At 33.3% G+C, this 22,836-nt stretch overlaps 2 protein-coding genes across 6 annotated transcripts in view; both read left to right on the top strand.

The window, feature by feature from the left end:
- Positions 1–10,463, top strand: part of LOC140447662 (actin-associated protein FAM107A) — a 195,014-nt gene extending 184,551 nt beyond the window's left edge. For all 4 annotated transcript variants that reach the window (XM_072540450.1, XM_072540452.1, XM_072540453.1 and 1 more), the window contains one exon: positions 3,608–10,463. In XM_072540450.1, coding sequence (XP_072396551.1) covers positions 3,608–3,688 — 81 coding nt within the window. In that variant the 3' untranslated portion in view covers positions 3,689–10,463. The remainder of the gene's footprint in view (positions 1–3,607) is intronic.
- An 8,197-nt stretch (positions 10,464–18,660) lies between these two features.
- The window catches only part of spg (dedicator of cytokinesis spg), a 255,921-nt gene continuing 251,745 nt past the window's right edge, over positions 18,661–22,836 (top strand). For both annotated transcript variants that reach the window (XM_072540448.1, XM_072540447.1), the window contains exon 1: positions 18,661–18,851. In XM_072540448.1, coding sequence (XP_072396549.1) covers positions 18,815–18,851 — 37 coding nt within the window. In that variant the 5' untranslated portion in view covers positions 18,661–18,814. The remainder of the gene's footprint in view (positions 18,852–22,836) is intronic.

Below are 22,836 nucleotides of genomic sequence, written 5' to 3'. Positions count from 1 at the left end.
TTCTTTTCTTAATAGTTAGTATAAGTTCTAACTCTATTTATGGTATTTAATACTGTTCGATTCGTAATATGTTGTGTTCATGATACTCTGAGCATTCTGCGATAAAGCCACATTTCAAAGGCTTCTAGCCGTCTCATGGTATTTAATGTTAATGCCCAGGCTTAACTCCATACATAAAGACTGTAGCATTTAATAACTCTAATTCGGATGTCGAAGCTTAATTTTCGGTTATAGATAATTTGTTTCCATTTATTGTACATGGTCCTAGCCTGTTCTATTCGTGTTTTTAATTCTATATCTGGATCCCACTTATCATTTAGTACTACTCCTAAGTATCTGAATTTGTGAACTTATTCTAATTGAGGTCACAACACAAAAAGAAATATGGAGAATGATCAGAAGACAAAGAAAAGAGATGAACAAGATAATAAAAACGAAGCACATTCAGCAGGAAACATGAGCAGACTACTTTCGTACCCTATTTGCTAAAATTGTCGATAATAAACCACCAACACCAGAGGTGACGACAAACGAAGATATAAATATTTAGGAGGAAGAGGGAAAAGAAGCATTAAGGAAATTAAAAAATAGAAAATCACCAACAGAGGACAGAATACCGAACGAAGTCCTAAAGTACAGAGGAGCAGATAAGAAGGCATTTGATAGGATCAAATTAAAGGACGTTATCCACTTATTGTACACAAGAGAGATACTTCTAGGAATAATCAAAACGATCGAAAATATCTACCAAAACAACACAATAAAAGTAAAAGTAGAAGAAGAACTAAGTGGCCCTATTGAAGCTGGCAATGAAATAAGACAGGGAGATTCCCTGAGTCCTCTATTGTTCAACATGAGTATGGATGAAATAATAAAAATTAAAAACTAAAAAGATACCAAAAGGGAGAAAAATAACTTAAAATAATCTGCTATGCAGACGACGCAATACTACTCTGTCATGATGAGTGAAGATGATGTACAATGTATGCTGCACCAATTTAATATAACCGCCAGAAAATTTAACATGTTAATTTTCCCAAAACAGAAATGCATGTTTATAACAGCAAATTTACTAAGATGTAAATTGGAGCTGGAAGGTCAGATAATAAAACAAGTGATGGAGTTTAAATATCTAGGCATCACCTTATCTAACTACAAAAAGCTCGAAACTGAAGTGGAAAATCAAGTGGGTAGAGCAAATAGAGCCGCAAGTTTCCTGAATGAAACAATATGGAGAAATAAAAATATCGGAATATAAATGAAAGACAATTACTATTTAAATTGGAATAAGCCACAATTAAAGGTTAAAGTAAGTTTATTGACGTTTCAATTTCCAATTCGGAAATCATTCTAAAATACAAACATTAGTAAATTAAACAAATTTTGTTTTTTTTTTTCAAAATTTGTTTTTCAATGTTTGTATTTTGAGAACGATTTTCTAATTGGAATTTGAAACGCCAATAAACTTATTTTAACCTTTAATTGTGGCTTATTCGCATTTAAATAGTAATTACTTTAAAATGCCACAAGAAAATAGCTTCAGAAAAATATTAAAAAATGAAAGGCAGAATTTACAATACAGTCATCAGACCAATGAACACATACGTGGCAGAAACATGACCTGACACAGAGAGGACAAAAAGGATCTTAGAACCAGTAGAGATGATTAGTAGATTAGATTCTTAGAAAAATTGATATTAAAACACTATGGGACAGAGATAGATGCAAGGTGGAGAACGTCAAAGACTGGGTAAGAAATAGAAGTAGAATGGAACGATCATATAAGCCGAATGACAACAAATAGAGTAGTAAAGATGGCAAGAGACGGTTCCCCAATAGGAAGACAATCAGTAGGAAGACCACGAAAACGATAGAACGACAACTTACTGGAGGCACATTGAAAAACAGACAGGCTCACGTCTACATAAAAAGAAGAAGTTCTAATTGAGTGTTATTTAGGTCAACGCGACAATTTTCATCGGTTTTGCTATCATCACCATTACTTTTGTTTTTTGAAGGTTTATCGTCAGTCCCATTGCTTCACGTGCATTTTTAACTTTGTCTACTATATTTTGTAAGCCTTACATTCTTTTTGCTATTAGAACGGTATTCTACAATTAAATAAACTTTATTAACGGCTGAAACACGGTATTCGCCAAAATATACAGTACTGGTTTTCGCACAGCCCATATGTGGTTGGTAGTGACAATTGATCTGGCGACGGAGGAAAAGTGTTTATGGTGGAGTATTATTTTCGCTCGTACAGAAGTGGTTGTCAAAGCGGGCTGAGTTTAAAGTTAGCCGAGAAACCCGATTAAAAGTCCACCCTAACAGTCTTGCAGTAACCCCATTGTACAATACAATTGTGTAAAATTTATTATTGTAATATAATAGAAGCCAAATTATTTTTATATTTATTGACGTATGTAATTCCAAGTCACAACTGCAGATTTATTTTGGATTTTATAATGCTACGTTTGAAATATTTGTCTGTCTAGCCTGTCGTTTGAACCAGAAACTTAGTAACCTGTGATGATGAAGTTTTCTCGAACAGATTTTCGAGGAACCTTTTTTGACGGAATTGGTTAAATAAATTGTGATAATGAAAGAGTAGCGAGTGCAAGTGAGTCTGAATAAAAGATAACACTAACCAACACTTACCGTGTCGGTTTGAGACTGTAAGTCCGAGGTCGCCAGTGCACCACGCAGGACAAACTGGGTGGAAAAGTTCGCACCCTGAACATGGCGTGCTCCATTGGTTAATAACATTCTATGAGTATATAGGACAGGTGTGACAAAGGTAAAATCAAATAAAAACCAAGGTGTAGGAATGCAGGCAGCAGTGTCATTAACTATAGATTTTTTGATTGAACATCGTACACACTCAAATATAAACAGCTGCTTGCATCCGCATACACACACACACAAACACACACAATATACACATTCACCTCTACGCCATGCTTAGTCAGTATATTACAAGACACCGCCTCTCAATTCCGAGGTGTAACACCATTGTTGCGTACACGATACCCCAAGAGACAGAGACAAAAAGAGATGACGACCTAGAAGAGGACTCAGTAATCAGTGACTCTACGGACTCTGTTTGCTCTAAATAGGGATTAATGAGCTCAAGCAGGATCTAGCTTCTGCAGAACTTACTGTTGCTATTCCATCAAGACTATGTCCTCTTTCGGTCCATCGGGTATTTTCGGAGTGCTTATATGCCTATTCCAGGCCTGACGAAGTTCCGAGGTCTTGTATAACAGTTAGTAGAAGATATGCAATAAACCAATTGGCTGCAGTATGACAGTTATATAGCAGACGGCTTAGAGAGGAGAAAAAAAAACCAACCCTAACAGTTACTATTATAACACCTTGCATTAGTCAAATTTTAACATTCTGATCGGTGTTCTGGTCGAGTAACTCGTTACACGCATTTCTAAGGACCCTCTCCATAATGTGCTTTTACACTGATTTTACAAATTAATACTCCCAGTCTGGAATGTTTATTTGTTAGTAATATAATTCAAACTCGTATTTTTGTAATATTGTAGCCGTGTTGATATTTATATTTGTAACCAATTAATGTATATTTATTTTTCAGAATGAAGATGACAAAGTTATAAACAAAGAATTGCTCCAAATGCGAATGAACCTAAAGACTCGAACTGACGCTAACAAGTAGCTCACAATAACGATAATCATATTTTAATGTCTATTATGTATTTGTGTATGTATCCTTTACCGAATTTATTAAAAATAATTAACTTCACGTAAAATGTAAGCAGTATGAAAATGCGTAATTATATTGCGTGGAGAGGATATAGAAAATACATATATTTTTCCATTCAGATAATAAATATGTAGGTAGGAAAACGTGGTGTAAACATTAAAGTTGAATTGTTGGTATTTGGATGGGCGGCCAATTTTTTGATTATCTGCAGAAAGAGTTAATGCTCAAGTAACATAGTAACACTTGTTAAGCTAATTTGAACCAGTATGAAAAGGTGTCTAATGACCAAATTTCCATACTTAGTTATCTATACAATATATAATGATACCAAAGAAATATCTACTACGATTCTACACTAAATGAGTACTATCATAAATTAAAATAAATCAGGAAGAATTTTATATTGCCACTACCTCAGTATCGGCGATTTTTACGTTGGTGGTCTGAAAAGTTCATGGATTTATAGTTAAAACGACAATTTATGACTTTAAAGTTTTTTGAACATGATCTTCTCTAATATTAAAACATTTCATTTAGCTCATTCCAAAACTGAAAGTGTTAAAAGGTACTTATCTACAGCTGCACTGGCTTCTTGATTGTTGATTTCAATTTTGAGAATAGCTAGGAGTCCGGGGGAACTAAATCTTGGGGATGTGATGGATGTTTCAGCACTAAATACGGCAGATCCCTCAATTTCCCTATTGCCAAGACACTTTTGTCGACGAGTGCGTTGTCCCGATGGAAAAATATTTTTTTCTTTAAGCCTGGTCTGAATCTGAAAGTCGTATTTTCCATTTACCGTTTTACCTTTCTCAAGATAGTGAATTGACAAAATTCCTTTCGCATCTCGAAACATCGAGCATCATATGTTTTGGAGAAGCGGATTTGGCTGTTACTACTGATGACAGTTAATGTTTCATCCACTGTAACCTGTCGATGCAAACTCCTTTTACCTTTCGTAAAACACGCCAGGCTCTTTTCGCTAGGCGTCATGCGAATGTGTTTGTTATCTACAATGAGCATACATGGCACTCATATTTCGCAAGTTCAATGCCTAGTGCCAAATGTGACCAAAACGTTCTTTTGTCGATATACGATATCATGCACTTTGTCGACAAGTGTTTGAACATTCTTCGCTTAGATCATATTGGACACTTTTATTACACGAGACTGACCGTCTCTTCATGGTACAAATGGAAGATAATAATATGGACAGTTACAAGTCGCAAAAAAAATTTTGTCGATGTTAAACTTCTTTTAGGAACAATTGAATATGGCTGCGTAAAGCCGGCTCCACACATGGGAGCCAACTGTGTTTGCACGTTCGGTGAGGCATCCACACATTGGGTTGAGTATTGGAGCGATATCAGTCTGTTCCCTCTAGAGCCAACGTCAACGTGTCTGACATGGAAATTGTGGAAATTGCAGCGGCTGTGACTATCATGATAATGGGTGTATATTTATGATTATATTTTGCTACAAAAAGGGCGTCGAGGTTCTGAATCCCATTTATTATTTTATTAACTCAATTCCCAAATTTCTTAGCCTTCTATTTTGGCTATATCCAGCATCAAACGTGACTTTAATCCACAGCCGAAATATGGAAGTACATATTTTAAAAGTTACATGACCACACGACGTTGGTTTATTAGGACAAAATGATCTATATTTAAAATTTAAAAGCATATATTTTTGTAAAATATTATACAAAGTACATTTTGTTTTCGAGTGCCTGAAAGGTACTGAAAAAAACAGATATGCATGTTATTTATTTATGTAATTAATAGCCTTTTGAGCGTACACCCCGTTCTGATAGACCATCGTCATGTATCGGAGTGTTAATCCTAAACAACTTAACGGAGGTGGCTCAGATGGCCGAAGATCGATTTTTACATGTTGTAAATTTGTTTTTAATGCCGTCATGGAACGGAAATTTTCTTTGATATAGTAACTTTTATTTTCTAAAAAGAATTCTGTATAAAACTGTGGCTTATCATTGGTTTTTCTTTTGCTAGATTATGCAAAATTAGGCAATTTTATGCAAGATACGAAAATTATGCATAAATCGCATAATTATACGCCGATTGGAACGCTGCTGTAGCGCCAATGTGTGGTCGGCTACAACGGCAACACCAGTATTGGCGCCAATCCCTTTGATGTGTAAAAAACTGACAGCCCACGGAAAACTCCTAACGTTGGAGCAAGTCATTAAAACGTTGGCGCAAACATTGGCTCCAACACAGTTTTGTCGGTACACACATTGGACGAACGCTATTGGGGCCAACGTTGGCCCCTATGTGTGGAGCCGGCGTAATAGTTTTTCGATTTTTACCAAGCGCACCCCAACTGCTCCAAATAACTAAACTGTCAACTGTTGCTTGGAATGACTTGCAATTTTAGATGGCATCAGCTAACATGAGTACCCAAGTAAAGGAAATATCAGGCGATTGGTGCTGAAGTCTCTAGGTAAGGACGACAACTTATCAGACCAACTTAGTACAGAGTTTGAAGAAGCAGAAAAGCTGACAGGTTTCTGAATATTCTCGAATAGAAAATTCTGAAAAAGTAGTGGATATTTGGATCGGGCTTGCCGACGTTAATTTGTAGACCTATGGAAATGGTGATAATCAATTGTTCAAATTTACACAGAAAACGTATGTGCCAATTTCGTATCTGATTTGTTCGGGTATTTCAACATCTACAATGTTTGTAGTAAATATAGACAATTTTCCAATATAATTTGTCACTAAAATTTGCCGTTCGTCTTCAATACCATTAATTTATTAATATTTGAAGTATTTATAATTAGTTTTAAATCAGTTTGAACTTTAAAAAAAATATTGATATAATTTTTTTTAGTCATTACAATTCTTCGAATATTATCAACTTGGTGTTCTAACAGCGAGTTACGTATTATAAGTTGTTTATGAGTATTAAAGTAATGTTTAGATATAAAAATAAGAAACTCTATCGTAATAGGTGGAATTCTGAAGTACGTGATTGCCTTAAGTGCTGTAGAGAGTATTTTTAATCTTTTGCGTCTTTTGTACCACGTAATCAAGGTACAAACTGGTCGACCAAAATTTTTTATTAAGTTTTATATATCTTTAGGTACTATTTACTTACTCGCTCTGGTACTAACCATTTTTTTAAGTGTATAGCTTAGAGGTTCACCTATTGCAAATAGAGCAACCTATGAATACCAACAGGGTAGAAATCTATAAGAACAAGATTTTAATTATGTTATAATATTTATGAATCGAATTTTTGGCTAATATAAACGAATTTTTCGGCCTATATGTACATACAAGTAACTAAAAAGATTAAATGGATAAATAATTTTTACAATCTGACAGCACATCATATTTATTCATTAGGCGACAATAAAATTACAGATTACATGACATGACATCATTAACCTTTGATCTCTAAGTTTCAAATCTTTGGCGATGCATTAAATAGTACTACTGGAGTTTTAATGGACCCAAATTGATGTGTATTACATTATAACAAATTTCAATTGTTCCATTTGTCGCTGAACGGTTTGCAACGAAATAAATTTACTTCTACTCGAAATTTGTGCATTCTGTTATGAATTGATTAAGATCTGCTGGATATTCTTCTTTTTTTGACATATTTTAAAAGATCTGTTCAATTTAATTTTATTTTTTTAAGATTCATTTGAATAGATTCAGTATTTATATATTACCCAATTTTTGAGACATCATATTTATATTACACTTGCGTGCATAGAAATTTAGCTGCTTCACAATATTAAGTGTTACTCTTATTTTTTTTTAGAAATTATACGCAAATCTATAAAATTAATGTATGCAATGACTATAAACTATCAACGTTAATGTATCAAGTATGTAATTAAATGAATAGATTAAAGTAGCATTTATTTTCAAAGAAACAAATTTTAAAAAAGTAGTGTGATATTAAATACAAAAACAAACATTAAAAATTGGTGTAGCCTCCTTTTACTCGAATAACAGCTTGAACACGAATAGGCATAGACCTCGTTAAATTAACTACTGTATGTAATGGGAATAAACCCACAATATTAATAATTAAAAATACTTTATGCAATAGTTTATCTAAATGTATTAATCGATACGTCAAATATAAAGTAGTTTGAATTAAAATTATGATTTATTCTCATTAATATCATAGTTATTATAAAAAGTGCCACAAAAAATATTTTCAGAACCACATCAACCAGATTTAATACTGTTTCTTGGAGCCTCGCGGAACTGTTGCACTTAAACTGCATTAAGGTAATGGTTCCTTAACAATATTTATGCAACGAAATTTCCTCACATTTGATTGTACGATGTTTTTTCTCTATTCTTGGTTGACGATGATAGCATTAGGTTTCACTTTATAGTTCGCATGCACATCGAAAGGCTCCGCGTGTAATACACATTATATAATAAACTTTTAGAGTGGTTTATTTATAAAACTTTAATTATATTAAAAATATAATATCCAATTATACGTCATAATCTACTAACTTTGTAATTTAACAAAATTGTGAAGTGGTTTAATTTTTATGGACGTAAGGATATATTGACGAAATTTGTATCCAGTAGTACTTTTGTTCTTATTACTAGTTCCCTGTTTTCTGAAACAATAACTAGTTTACTCTAAATTTCCCTGTAGTTCAACTATTGGCAACAAATTAGAATATTCGTTGGTGCCCTCAAGATGATGGACAACAGAGATAGATATAGAAGTGTACTCATTCAAAAATTCACTGACTTTTTTAAAAGCGTTATATTCTATGAATATTGTAGAAATTATTTATCAATCTGGAAACGCTGAACCACTTCTTGATAAGTTCAAAAAACTTAATTTATTATACTGTAATTAAAATATTAAGCTGTTAAGGAAAGTGTAAGGTTAAAATAACCTAAGCTTAGCACTATTGAACCCATTGAATTAATGCACTAAACAATGAACTTATTCGAACCTATTTTGCAAGAAAAATCTACAATTTATAAATCGTCTGTATATTAGTAAAATGGTTAAAATATGTTTTGCATATTTTTATATACAGTTTTATATGGAGTTTTATCGTTTTTATTTACAAAGAAAATGAAATAATCAATTTATTTTATTAAGTGTAACTGCAGATGAGTAATTTCATTCAAAGCTTAAATAAATTGGCGTCGAAAGACATATGATAGCGACAAGAGCTGACGGACATTAATTATTCATAATATAACATTAGTGAAAAAAAAATGATGATATATTGCTAAAAAGTTAACGATAGAAACTGCTATAGGAAAAGAAGCAGAGGTCGATCGCGAATTAGGTGGTTAGGTGGAGTTGAGACCGACTTAGGGATACTAAAGATCAGAAGATGGCAAAAGGTCGTCAGAAACCGAACAGAATGGCGACGAATCTTAGAGCAGTTCAAAGGGTTGTCGAGCCAAATTTGATGACGATGAACATTAGTTAAGGCAGATTATAGCATATCTAAGATATGGCTCCTATCCTAACTTCACTCAGCTCAAAATGTTTCCACGTTAACATCTCGCGTTCGCTTTATGCTACATAGCTGACGATTATTCAAATACTTTGGATAGTAGATACCGTTTACAGCATTACTTGATATCTATAAATGTTTTATTGTCCTCTGGTTTCCTGGTTTATTGTAAGCAGACTGCACAACTATGTAACCGACTATAGGACCAAGTCATAGTGATCTGAAAAATTGGTATTATCTGCAAAATTTCGTTTTATATGTTTTTAATCAGCTAAAGTATCTTCCTTTGGTTTATACTACGAAATGGATGAATTCATATATCTGTTGTATCTTCTTGATGTATACATTAATCTGATGCTGATGCACTTATAATCTGCTGAACTGTTTTGGTTTAGCTGCAATTCCAAGGCAATTCTAAATTACAAAACAACGCTTAATATGTTACAGCTTCAGAATACTTTACATCTCATAAAGTTTTCTCGAAACGTAATCAGTTTATTTTCAACATATTTCGCTTGTATTCTCGTCAAAAGATCTCCTGGCGTCATTGCAATGTAAGTTTTAAGCTTCTTTCCTAAGCATATTTCCTTTTATCTTCTTAAAAGATATTTTCTGAATGCTTATAGCGATTAAACGTGTCGACTAAAGCGACTAAAGGAGAGGAAGTGTCTAACAACACTGCTATTAGTTCCAAATAAGTCAATAGTAATTTATGCATCTTAAAATGGATGATGTTATGTAACAATTTTACTGTCAGTAACATCAGAAATTAAAAGTTTGGCTAAATATTACTTGTTTTAATAGTTTTTCTATCCCTTTCTCTACAAATGCATTTTAACGATTATTTACCTTAGAATAAACAGTAACTGTGAATGTTTAGCTAGTAAGTTAACATAATAAGTGATATTGAGGAACATTAATTTTAATTGTTTAATTTATACATTGTGACTCACTTTGCTTTTGTTGAAATTAAGGTGTGTCAGGAGATTTTATGTACATCTCTCTAGGTGTGTTCTTTAATAGAAATTCGATAAGATCAATATTTGTACAAGATAAATTTAATGCAGCAATTTTTTTGTTTGATTTATATTTGATTTTTTAAGAATTACCTTAATTTTAAATCATTAGTGGGTATAGGATATGTTTAATTTTGATTAAAGCAAAGGAATTGACGGTATAAACAGGTATATTAAATGTACAAAAAATGTGAATAAAATTATTTTGAGAACAAAGAAAAAACTATTTTTTTATTTTCTATGTCCAGATTTAGCCATACGTCCAAACTCCCTCTAAGAGTTCAAAATCCCTCCTTTCGAAATTCACTGATCCCAGATGCCTATATTATCAAAAAGATTGAGCTCTAGTGTGACTCTTTTCGTGTTATCGAGCCCTAGGTGACTTGGTACGTGGCTATGTGTAACCTTTGAACGACCCATCAGATATGGTGGGCGCCAATGTGTAACCGTTGAATGACCCATCAGAAACGGTGAGTGCCAATGGGTAACAATATAACTACCAAAGAAAGTTGTGAGTTTTATTGTTCTACATTGGCTCCCAACTTTCGGAGGTAGTTATATTGTTACCCATTAATTGGCACCCACCGTTTCTGATGGGTCGTTCAATGGTTACACATTGGCGCCCATCGTTTCTGATGGGTCGTTAAAGGGTTACACATAACAATCTTGCAAGTTCTTCACCCATGAAGTCTTTCTTCATCCTGAAATACGTTTGCCTGCTATTTTCTGGATGAATTATATTTTAAAGTGGGCCAAATAAAACATTTTGAGGGCAATCCTCTATTTGCTTAATTTAGTGACTGCATTGTCTGTCTGTATTAACACTACCTCATTCAAATACAAGTTGTGGAAGACAATCTTCAAAATTAAATTTAATAAAGCCGAAGTGCCGGAATCGCTGACTTGGTAAGATACTTTAAATCACAGTATACATTGATCCCAATCAGTTTATCTTCAAAAAGGTTGTGTCAATTTTACACCTTCAGAAATAATGCTTAAAACTATGAATAAAACCAATTTATACTACAATAAAAAAACGACGATGAACTGCTGTTCAGTTCACATTAATGGAATAGTGAATATGTTTTTTCTCTAATCTCTAGAAACACGACCTGACACAGAGAGTACAAACAGAATGTTAGAAACAGCAGAGATGAAAACAGATGATGCGACATCTTTTTGATGAGATAGAAGTATAAATATAAGACGTAGATGCAAGATGGAGAACATTAAGGACTGGGTAAGAAATAGAAGAGAAGAATGGAATGATCATATAAGCCGAATGACATAAAAATAGAGTAATAAAGACGACAAGACACGGTTCCCCAATAGGAAGACGATCAGTAGGAAGACCACGTAAGCGAAGGAACGAAAACTTACTGGAGGCACATTGAGAAACAGAGTCATGGCTATATAAAAAGAAGAAGAATTTCTCATAAAAATCCTCAGAATCATCGATATAACCTTCTGCTCCTTCTTCTGCTTTTCCCATTATTAGGTCGCTGTTTTCGTCCTCCAGAGCACTCTATTTCTCCAGTTATTTTCTCTGAGGTCCCTATCAATCATATTGTAGCGAAATTAAATAAAACGAGCGGTTCGAATTTATATAAATATATTTATTTATAAGTTTACAGTTCGTCTATACCTTATCAACTAAATTAACTCATAACATCGTTACATATATATACCAAAAGTATTATTCTAGAATAATCTAAAGTAGTCCCACCTCTAATTCGCCTACGTGACGGGTTGTTCTCTCTCGCACTCGATATCGCCGGAAACCTCTAGTCGCTTTCGAGATGCAACCGTTACAAGGGCCACGCTGAATGCATGTTCGTAACACTGCTCCCCTCTTAGATCTGAGCGTCCCGATCAGAAACTCTATATTATGCCCAGGATGTGCGGAATCTACAGGACTCTCCAGCTCTGCATGAACCCTTTAGAAAGAAATAACAGTCTACTGACTTTGAACGATACGATCTCATCGGGTTAATGCAACACACAGTAATTCGAACGCCGGTTTCTCGAAAGATCGCTTCAAGCATGCTTCTGACAATCTTCCAGTCTAGATTATCTAGTGCATGGCCTATCTTGGGTAAGGCCAAATTCTTGATGTCGTAATTGCACACAATTTTCTTTAAATTAGTTAGAGCATGCCATATATCCTCGTAGCTTGCCCTGTCTGTATACGACTTCCTGGTCACCATATACAGCAAAGATCGAGAACCATCTTCTATTCTCAGTACTCTTCCAACTTTAGGCTGCTGGTTTTTTTAACTCATCCAAACGACCGAATTTCTTATAAAATACGGATGAGATTCCTGTAGTCATCTCAAGATATTGGGCAACATAGTGGGCTAGAGAGACGTTATGCGGAACACTAAAAAGATCCTGCTGAACTTCTGTGTTCACGCCGAATCTAGCACTCTTTCTCTCTGCGTAATTTGACACAAATTCATTAAAGCTTGGTTGCTGGTCATCTTTGATCTCATATTGAAGGGTTCAGGCTTCTTCTGTTTCATTTGAGCCAGCATAAGGTGCAAGACGATTTATGTAAAGTACTTTTGGTTTACCTTTCGGCAACTTCTTAATTCGGTATATTACGTCATTTATTCTCTTTTTAATTTCATACGGACCTTCCCATTGTCTTTGCAGTTTGGGAGACAAGCCTCAACGACGTTGTGGATTATAAAGCCAAACAAGATCACCTACTTCATAGCTTTCACTCTTGCATCGAGAATCATATTGATCTTCCATTCTGTCACTGGCTATCTGGATGTGTTGTCGGGCAAGTTCATGAATGTTGTTCATTCTTAACTTCAGGCGGTCGACATAATCTTCGCTGGCAACATGTTCTTCGGAAGGTCTGCAGCCAAACTCTAGGTCGCAGGGTAAACGAACTTCACGACCTAACATCAGGCAGGTTGGAGTCTGGCCTGTAGTTTCATTCACGGCCGAGCGGTAGGCCATTAGGAATAAATGAATGTGCTGGTCCCAATCTCTTTGATGTTCTGATACAACTTTGGACAGGTGTTTATCCATTATTCGGTTCATTCTCTCGACCATTCCATCTGATTGAGGATGCAGGGGTGTCGTTCTGGTCTTATTGACACCAATCAATTTACAAACGTTTTGGAAAAGGGTTGACTCGAAGTTTCGCCCTTGGTCGGAGTGGATCTCCAAAGGAACACCAAATCGGCTAAAGAATTCTTTAACAAGTACCTCTGCAACGGTAGCAGCTTCTTGATTTGGTATCGCATAGGCCTCAGTCCATTTCGTAAAATAATCCATGGCTACCAGGATATATTTATTTCCATCATTTGTCTCTGGAAGTGGACCTGCAATGTCGATTGCTACTTTTTCCATAGGACTACCAACATTGTACTGTCTCATGGGTGCCCTCTTTTTACCAGCTGGACCATTACTGGTTGCACACAGTTCACATTTCCGGCACCATCTTCTTACATCAACTTTACAGTTCACCCAATAAAACCGTTCTCGAACCTTTTGCAGAGTCTTCGTGATACCAAAGTGTCCACCTGATGCACCGCCATGCAACTGACGCAATACTTCTGACACTTTACTTTTAGGTACAATCAACTGAAGCTTAGTTTCTGTACCATCATCGTTCTCAAAGGTTCTATACAGAAGATCATCTTTCAGCACTAGACAATTCCATTGGCTCCAGTAACACTTGACTTCTGGACTACATGCACTAATGTCTTGCCAAGAAGGTCTTTCACTTCGACGCATCCAATCCAATACTCTTTTTATACATGGATCATCTGCTTGAGCGTCTTGTAGCTGTTGAGGCTGCCATTGATCATTAATGACGGTGGTTCGTCTCACGGCGCAAAGTCGTTCTTCTAATTCAAGACAATGATTACGATTTGCACTGTATGGCCGTCTTGACTGAGCATCAGCATTTGAATAACTTTTTCCAGCCCTGTGTTCGATTTGTTCTAGCTTTCTGACTGTTGTATTATTTTCTTGCAATTTACGACGAATGTGACCTACGTCGTTACCATTCCAACATCTGGGTTTACGTCTCTTCGGCATCATGTCAGGAACTACTTTCCGTACGATTTCCTCCAGACGTTTCTGGTTTTGTTCGTCGCTCTCTTCAGAGGTTCGTACTCGATAGCTCCGTGAAGCTTGACTAGCTGTTTCATGTTCTAAGGCAATAGCGAGCGCTTCATCTAAAACTTTCGGTCTTGCTAGTCGTAAAGCTTTCTGTAGTTCAATGTCTCTTAACCCATTGACGAAGGCATCTACAGCGATTTCTTCCAAAATGTTGTCTGGTGCCTCTGGATAGGCCAACAGCGCTATACGAGCAATATTTTCTTCAAATTCTTGCAAACTCTCACTTGCTCGTTGGATTCTACTTCTTATTTGTACTTTGTAGACTTGTTGTAGATGGGCATCTCCATAACGTTTGTCTAGTCAAGTGAACAAGGTCTGGTAACATTTTTCTTGACCCTTAGGAATTGATCTTATGATATCCGCAGCATCACCTCGTAAAGCAGCAGTCAAGGAAACAGCTTTTTCTTGTTCTGTCCAATGATTGGCTGTCGCAATAGCTTCAAATTGTCTAAGGTATATGGACCAAGAGGACTTTCCATCAAATGGTGGCAATTTGAATCTCATATGATGTGTCATTTCGTCTCTGGGTGATTCTTCTTTCACTACCGGATCTAAGGCTATTGTATTAACTGGTGATAGCACTTTTGTGTTAGTTATCATGGTCTCTAATTGTTTGATCTTCTCTTCTACGTCTTCTATCTTATCGTTAACATTTTTCTGTATCTTATCAAATGTTCTTGAGATTTGTTCTTCAAATTTCTCATTGTTTTGATTACATACTTCGTCGAATCTTCTAGACATATTTTCGAATTTCTCGTCGTTTTGTCTGGCTGTTTCTTTAATAATTTGAGAAGTTTCTTCGATCATTTGAGACGTTTCATCGAATCTTTTGGAAACATTCTCGAATTTATCATCATTTTTTTTAGAAGTTTCTTCTATCTTCATTAAAACTGCTTCTTCTGCTGACTGAAAATGGAATGTCTCTGGGTCATCTCCATTCTTGTTAAGAACAGTTTTTAGTCGTTCTTGGAGTATCTTCTTGGACCCGCTGCAGTCTTCATCGCGTTCTTCCAGTTGCTCACGCAACTGTTTTACTGAAAGTTGTACTAGCAGCATCTTTGGTCAGGCACACACGTACTTTTTAAATGTTCTTTTCGTACAAAGATCACTACCGAACTACGCGGATGTTCCCGACGAACAATACTTTTCAAAAGTTCAAAAGTCTTTTTCAAAAGTCACTGCTGAATTTATTTCTTTTACTCACACCGTAACACCACTGTAGCGAGATTAAATAAAACGAGCGGTTCGAATTTATATACATATATTTATTTATAACTTTACAGTTCGGTACTCTCTTATCAACTAACTTCTACTTCTAACATTGTTACCTATATATACTACAGTTACTAGGTTCGAGAATATTCTGGCGTTGTCCCACCTCTAATTCGCCTACGTGACCGGTTATTCTCTCTCGCACTCGATACGCCGCGAAGTTTCGAGAGTATTAGAGATGCAATGCAACCGTTACCTGGGCCATGCCAAAAGTATGTTCGTAACAATATATTGTGTTTTGGAGAAATTAATTTTAAGTCCAATTCGTGTACACGAGCTCTGAAGGTCTTGAAGAAGCTGGCAGGCATGATCTACATGGTCTGCAATAAGGACTATGTCGTCTGCAAATCTCAAGTTGTTCATAAACTCTCAATTTATGTTGACTCCAATATTCTCCCAATTATTGTTTCTCATGCACTCTGCAACAAAGCGGTGAATAGCTTGGGAGAGATGGTATCTCCTTGCCTAATACCCCTCTCGAAGGGAAATGTATTTGTGTTGCCAGAATACATTCTAACTGCAGCTGTTGCGCTATTATATATATTCCGAAGAAGAGTTGTGTACCTATGATCAATACTGCACTCTGTAAGAGCTCTTATGAAGCTATGCTGGACTGAGTCAATCGCTTTCTCAAAGTCTACAAATATTAATATCAATGGCTTGTTGTATTCTGTAACTTTCTCTATTAAGGATTTTATTACTTGTAGGTGGTCATTCGTTCCAAAGCCACTCCTAAATCTGGCCTGCTCTAATGATTGGTGAAAATCCAGCTTAGGTTCCAGTCTGTTAGTAATTATTCTCATAAAGAGCTTATATAAATGAGATAACAAGCTGATAAGTCTGTAGTTTCCAATTTCTGTTACATCTCCTTTTTTGTGCAATATTATCATAATGGCACTATTCCATTTTTCTGGTGTGACTCCTTCAAAGAGGCGTCTTACAACGTCTTACTAACTTAAAAAATAAAGGCGAGCTTCCATATGATAAAAAGGGGTTTCATGAAAACCACCCCAGAAAATCGAACGATATTGTTAAAAAAATCCAAGATCATATTGAATCATACCCAAAGAAAACATCTCATTATTCATCAAAGACAGTTTTATATTTAGATGCAACCTTAGACGTAAAAAAAATATGTTTTTAGACAAATATCCTTAAATTTCGTCAAATGATGTCAAGTATGAGTTCTTTCTAAATTACTATAAGGAAAACTTTGATTTTAAATTCGACAGGCCTCAAGTTGACGTCTGTTTAGTCTGCGAAGAACTCTCTGTGTAAATGAAATCTTCTCTTAACCAAAATGCAAAGTTATCAGCTGCGGCTGATATTGTTATACATAAACTAAGAGCTAAAAAATTTTACTCTAAAATAAAATGTGTTCCAGAAATGTGCAATAACAGAACAGACATTATGGTAATTAGTTTTGACTTAATATAAAATGTACAGTTGCCTGCATTACCCGTGCAGGAAATGTTTTACCTGCGTAAACTATGGTTGTATGTCTTTAGTGTCCATAACCTAACAACTAATCAAGTAGTATTTTATACCTATCATGAGGGTTCAGATAAAAAGGGGCCTAACAAGGTTTGTACGATGGTATCTAAATACATTAGAGATAAAAACCCCCTGAAGTAAAAGAGTTACATGTTTTTAGTACTAACAATGACAGGAAGATTTAACACAATTCACCATTATTTCCCAGTTCGCGGTCACAGTTTCTTACCCAGTGATCGCGACTTTGCCACAGCAAAACGTGCTATTCGTAAACATGACCGTATTTTTACACCAGAACAATGCAATAACATCATTCAAGAAGCTAAAGTAAAAGCTCCAAAATTTCTAGTAGTAGGTACCATTCGAACATGCAAATATTCTTGATTTTAAACAAGACACAAGATTTTAACATCAGTAAATTCAAGCACTTCCAGTAGACCAGGGAGCAATATGGATATGTCGACGATCCATTTATTGATTCTTTCGTGGTTGGAACTTTCAAGTTGTATAAAATAGGAAGAGTGGAGCTTCCCACAGATAAGTCTATCACTCAATGTTGCCAGTGAAAGCTAAAGCAAACTCATTGATGTCAGAAAGATTATGCATTACATACCAGAGGAACATAAACATTTCTACGAACAGATCCTAAGTTGGGACCAATCGTTTCCAATGGAGGGGAATGATGAAAGTCTTATTAGTGATTTAATTGACGATGAATAAACTGTATAACAGCATTTAAATGTAAACAAATAAGTTTGTAGTAACAAAATAGCGTTGATTTTTACTTGACTTCTAAAAGAATAACATTCCAATAAGTAAAATAGTAATTACTCAATAAATGTGTACATACAAAACCTAATTGTTACTAAATATCTTCTGCTTACCCCATACTACAAAAAAGTAATTAAGAGTTTTATGCTGTTAAAAATAGTTAAAGAGATAAAACGTTTATTTTAATTTTCCAAAAATTAAGTTTTTGGAATTTTATCCTTTTACATTTCCTACTGTTACCTATTGGTTATGGCACATTAAGAAAAAAAATATGAACATTTTTAGATACATTTTCCGATGGTAAACCTCTTGCTAATATATTTTTATTTTTTATTTCGTGTACTTTTATATCCAAAATTTCTTGATAAATATTATATTCAAAATCCAATAATTGATTGAATAAGAAAAAACCCATTTTGTTGGATTGGTACCTGCCCGAGGTACCATGCATGGTGCCATGGTCGATTGAATATGATAGGGAATTTTTGTAAAAACGATAAAGATGACTACTTAATAACACAAAGCTTTTACATACCAGGCACAATACATATTCTTCTAATAACTGCATATATGGATTAGGATAATTATAAATACATTTTTTTTTTTTGATAATAATACTTAATTATTGTCTGTCTACCGAGTATGCAACCAACATTACGCAACGAATCAAGCGTCACCTATTGTTCGAAGGATGTTATGATTCCGTACAGTCTACTCTGAACTTCGCCTTATCCTATTACTTTGACAGTTCCCATCCCTAACCAAATATTTAACAATCTAAACATCCTAAACAATGTCCGCGTAGTGAATGAGTCTACTATCGATTTGAAGTAAACGTCAGTGTTTTTATGTGTTTTATAATGTAAATTTTCGTTTTTCTATAAAAAAATGTGGATCCCAACAAAAACCAAGAAGTACGGAGTTGGTAAGTCCCTTCATACGTACTGTCAGTTACATTTCGCCTTGAATTTTATCATTCTTCTATAGATTATTTGCAAGGACTCTGATGTTTTTGCTATCAATTAGTGATTGTTTGGTTATAAATGAGAAATTAGATAATAGTATAATGAATAATACATGATGAATAGTCACTAAAATATATATACCGAATATATATCACTCCAGCCTTTTGTACCTCCTATTTTTATTAAGAATTGTTTATATATTTTATATTTTTTAAATGTTTATCTATTTGCGATAAACACATCAGTTAATCTATAACAATTCGCGGAGTTTTTCATTATTATGATTAGAAGATAGAAGGTTTATTGTTAGCCCTCTTGAGAGGTACACTGTTTTTAATATTACTTTTGATAGACTCTGCAGACTTCAACTTCCTGTCCTGTCCTTCCATCTCAATATTTAAAACTGTCGTTTCCTCTTTGATGCATGTTTGGAATGTATAATTAGAAAACATGTGTGTTAAGTTGAAGAAAATTATTTTACTTTGTGTGTATGATTCAATTATTTTGACTTGTTTACCTTTACATAAAGTATTTAAAGAAAATCTATTAGTTGGGGATGAGGATACTGAGTTCATATTTTTATTGATAGTATTACTCAGGATTGTAATCACTACACTTTTACATTCATAATATGTTTACTTGAGAAATGTAAATTTTTTTTAAATAATTTATTTTAAAAATGAAGTAGTGAATGTAAAAATTGATATGAAATGTTAATATTATTTATTTAATTAGGTTTATATTTTGAAATGAGTTGTTTACACTAAAATAAAGTTTATTATTTGTATGTATTAACATGTTACAGAAAACAAAATATTAAATTAATGCACATAATCATTTTTTTTAATGTCATGAAAGATTTAATCTCAGAAAATAATTCTTTCATCTTAGAAGTCATTATTGACTTTTGAGCAGTTCTGCAGTTGCACTTAAAACTACTGCTATACGAATACCTAATAAATATTTTTTGTCACTATAGGTATGCATACCAGTACTTAATTTTATTATCAGGTTATAGTTGTAAAACTAATACCATTGTGCCTATAATTTAATTTATTATTATTTAATTTAATTTATATTTTTTTAAGATAGTGAAAGATGTTTATTTTTGATGACTAGTAATTACTACATATTTATACATATGGGATTGTTTAAAATTTGTTGTAGTGAATCAGACCTTAGATTTTTATAGAAATATCTCTGGAGGGCTGCCTACAACTAGAATTTAAATATGCTTCTTCTGAAACGGTTAAAGAAAATTCTGGAAAAATTTATGTTATATACCCGTATTTTTCAATATTTTATTCTGAATATATAATTAAGTATCATATAACTACAAAAAGACATAGAAATAAAATTGCTTGCCATTAAATCTCCTATCAAAAGTTGCTTGTGCAATTACTAAAAAAAAATTGCACATAAAAATGAAAAATATGTAGAATAAGTTGTAAAAATAATTATTTGTAAATATGCTTATGGTAATCAGAAAACTCTGTGAAAATTTGGTGTGAAAATTTTGATTTCATCTGTTTTTTCGGTTTTTGTCTAAGAATCTTGAAATTCAGATCTATCCGGAATATTGCAGGATTTTTAAAACATTTCTGCATGGCAAATTCCTTGTTGCTTTTTGATGTTATTTTATGTAAATATCTAATTTTTTTTATGTATAAAAGAGCAAACAAACTTTTAAACCTACTTTGAAAAATTAAAATCAGTTAACAGTTAATTTATTTTATTCTTTATTCAAATTTGTTTATAATTAATATATATATATATATATATATATATATATATATACATATATATATATATATATATATATATATATATATATATATATATATATATATATATATATATATATATAAGAAATACTGGATATTATTGACTGTCGATATAAACAAACAACACAGTTTATTAGGGCTGCACTCAGTAGGTTTGGCCAGGATGTTATAAAAACACTCTTGAACTCTTTTTTTAATGTTGAGTGTCGTAGCTTTACACAAATAATCTCAACAACTAGTAAGTTGTAATGAAAATTTGAGATATGTTGTAAATATTTACACTTTCTTCTAATTACAGTGTCTTGAAGAAGGAATAAAAGAATTCTGAAAGCTCGTCCAAAAGTCAAAAGAGCGTTTATATAACATCCCGGCCAAACCTACTGACTGCAGCCCTAATAAACTGTGTCGTTTGTTTTTTGTTTAGGTATATAGTTATTATATTTTAAACTAGTCTAGATTTAAAAAATTAATAAATAAAATCATTTTGTTTTGTATTAAAACGGTAGGTATACTCCATTCGCTTAGCTCGGGCATATTTTGACAGATTCATTGTCGGAAACCTACAACACAACAATTCCTACTTCTCAGTATTAATAGCTCAAGTATCCCACTATTGCAGACTTCTTTCTTTAAAAAAAGAAGAATTATTCTAAATAGTAGAAGTGTATACTAAACCCATCAAATTTTGGGTAGTATGTATTTAAAAAATATATTTTAGTTGTTATAATTTAACATAACTATTTATTATATGGTGCAGATAAATAAATATTGATTGTCGGTAATTCGCAAAGTTCTATTTTATTTACTATTTAGTTTGTTCACTATTAATATTGGATATGAGTATGTGTGCTTGGTTGTATAGTAATTTCCAGCCACTTTTAGCCTGTCAAAAATAAACTAACTTCGCAAAAAAATAATTACTAAAACATTTAATTGATTTTATAATTTTATGTAAATTAACAATAGAACTTTTTTCTTCAAATCTAGGTTAAAAATTTTTAATTTTTTTTAATTTTTGAAACTATTATCAGCAATTACTTAAGCAACTTAAGCTATTTTTCTACAGATCAGCACTGGACTATTCTAGAAACCAAAAGCTTGATATATTTATGATACATATATTTTGTTTATTGTAAAAATCAATAGAATAACATTAATACTGTCTAATATTAAAAACAGATTATTTGATAATGCATCCTAATGGAGATTAAATTACATTGCAATACAATACACGCCATAAACTTTATCTTTCAATAAAGTAACTAACATAAACAAGCTGGTGTTTAATGGTCAATTTCCTATTCTTTACTCTAATTTCAAATGTTCTTCTAAATGTGAATACATCAGAAGCTGTTTATTCACATATCTATTTAATAACATATTACTATTGGATTGTCATTTTTTTTAATATTCAAATTTAGTTTTTGTTGCTTCTCAGTTCTGTCTTTGTCTATTCTTTTTTATATTATCCTTTTGACCTATTCCAGAAGTGTTTATTCTGTAACTATCCATTTATGTTTTTATAAGAGTGCTTTTGTTTATTTTATATTACAGTCACTGTGATATTTTCTTTTTTCTCAAACATAAAAAGAGCTGGTATAGTTAGTACTAATATTATAGTACTCTTTTTCCAACATTTTATGACTCTAATGTGTAAGATTAATCTATTTGCAAAAGGATAAAATCAGTATTACTATCATGTTTTGAAGTTTGTGTGGGAAATGTACTTTCATAAATATAATTTTATGTATTATAACTGTTCTTCCCCAAATAAAATGTTTAAATAAAAACATACAATAAAACTAGTTTCCATAAAAGATTTTGTAATAAATCTCTTAATACAAATCAATCTATATTTCCTTATTTTTCTGTAATGTATGTAATTTTTATATTAAACTCTACTTGGACTTAAACTAGATCTGGAGCAGATGGTGATGGAAATCTCATGTTATAGGTTTTAAAGATTAGGCTCTAACAATGGAAATTCCATCATCATTATCATCATCATCAACCTGTATGCGTCCACTGCTGGACATAGGTCTCCCTCAGCTCTGTCCATCTGTCTCTGTCTTGTGTGGCTTGCATCCAGTTATTGCTAACACGCTTCAGTCCATCTAGTTGGTGGGCGTCCTCTGCTCCGTATTTCTTCTTGCCTTGGTCT

The sequence above is a fragment of the Diabrotica undecimpunctata genome, chromosome 8 (genome assembly GCF_040954645.1).
Source record: "Diabrotica undecimpunctata isolate CICGRU chromosome 8, icDiaUnde3, whole genome shotgun sequence".
In the NCBI taxonomy this organism is placed as follows: Eukaryota; Metazoa; Arthropoda; class Insecta; order Coleoptera; family Chrysomelidae; genus Diabrotica; species Diabrotica undecimpunctata.
This window is presented reverse-complemented; position numbering and strand designations above follow the sequence as displayed.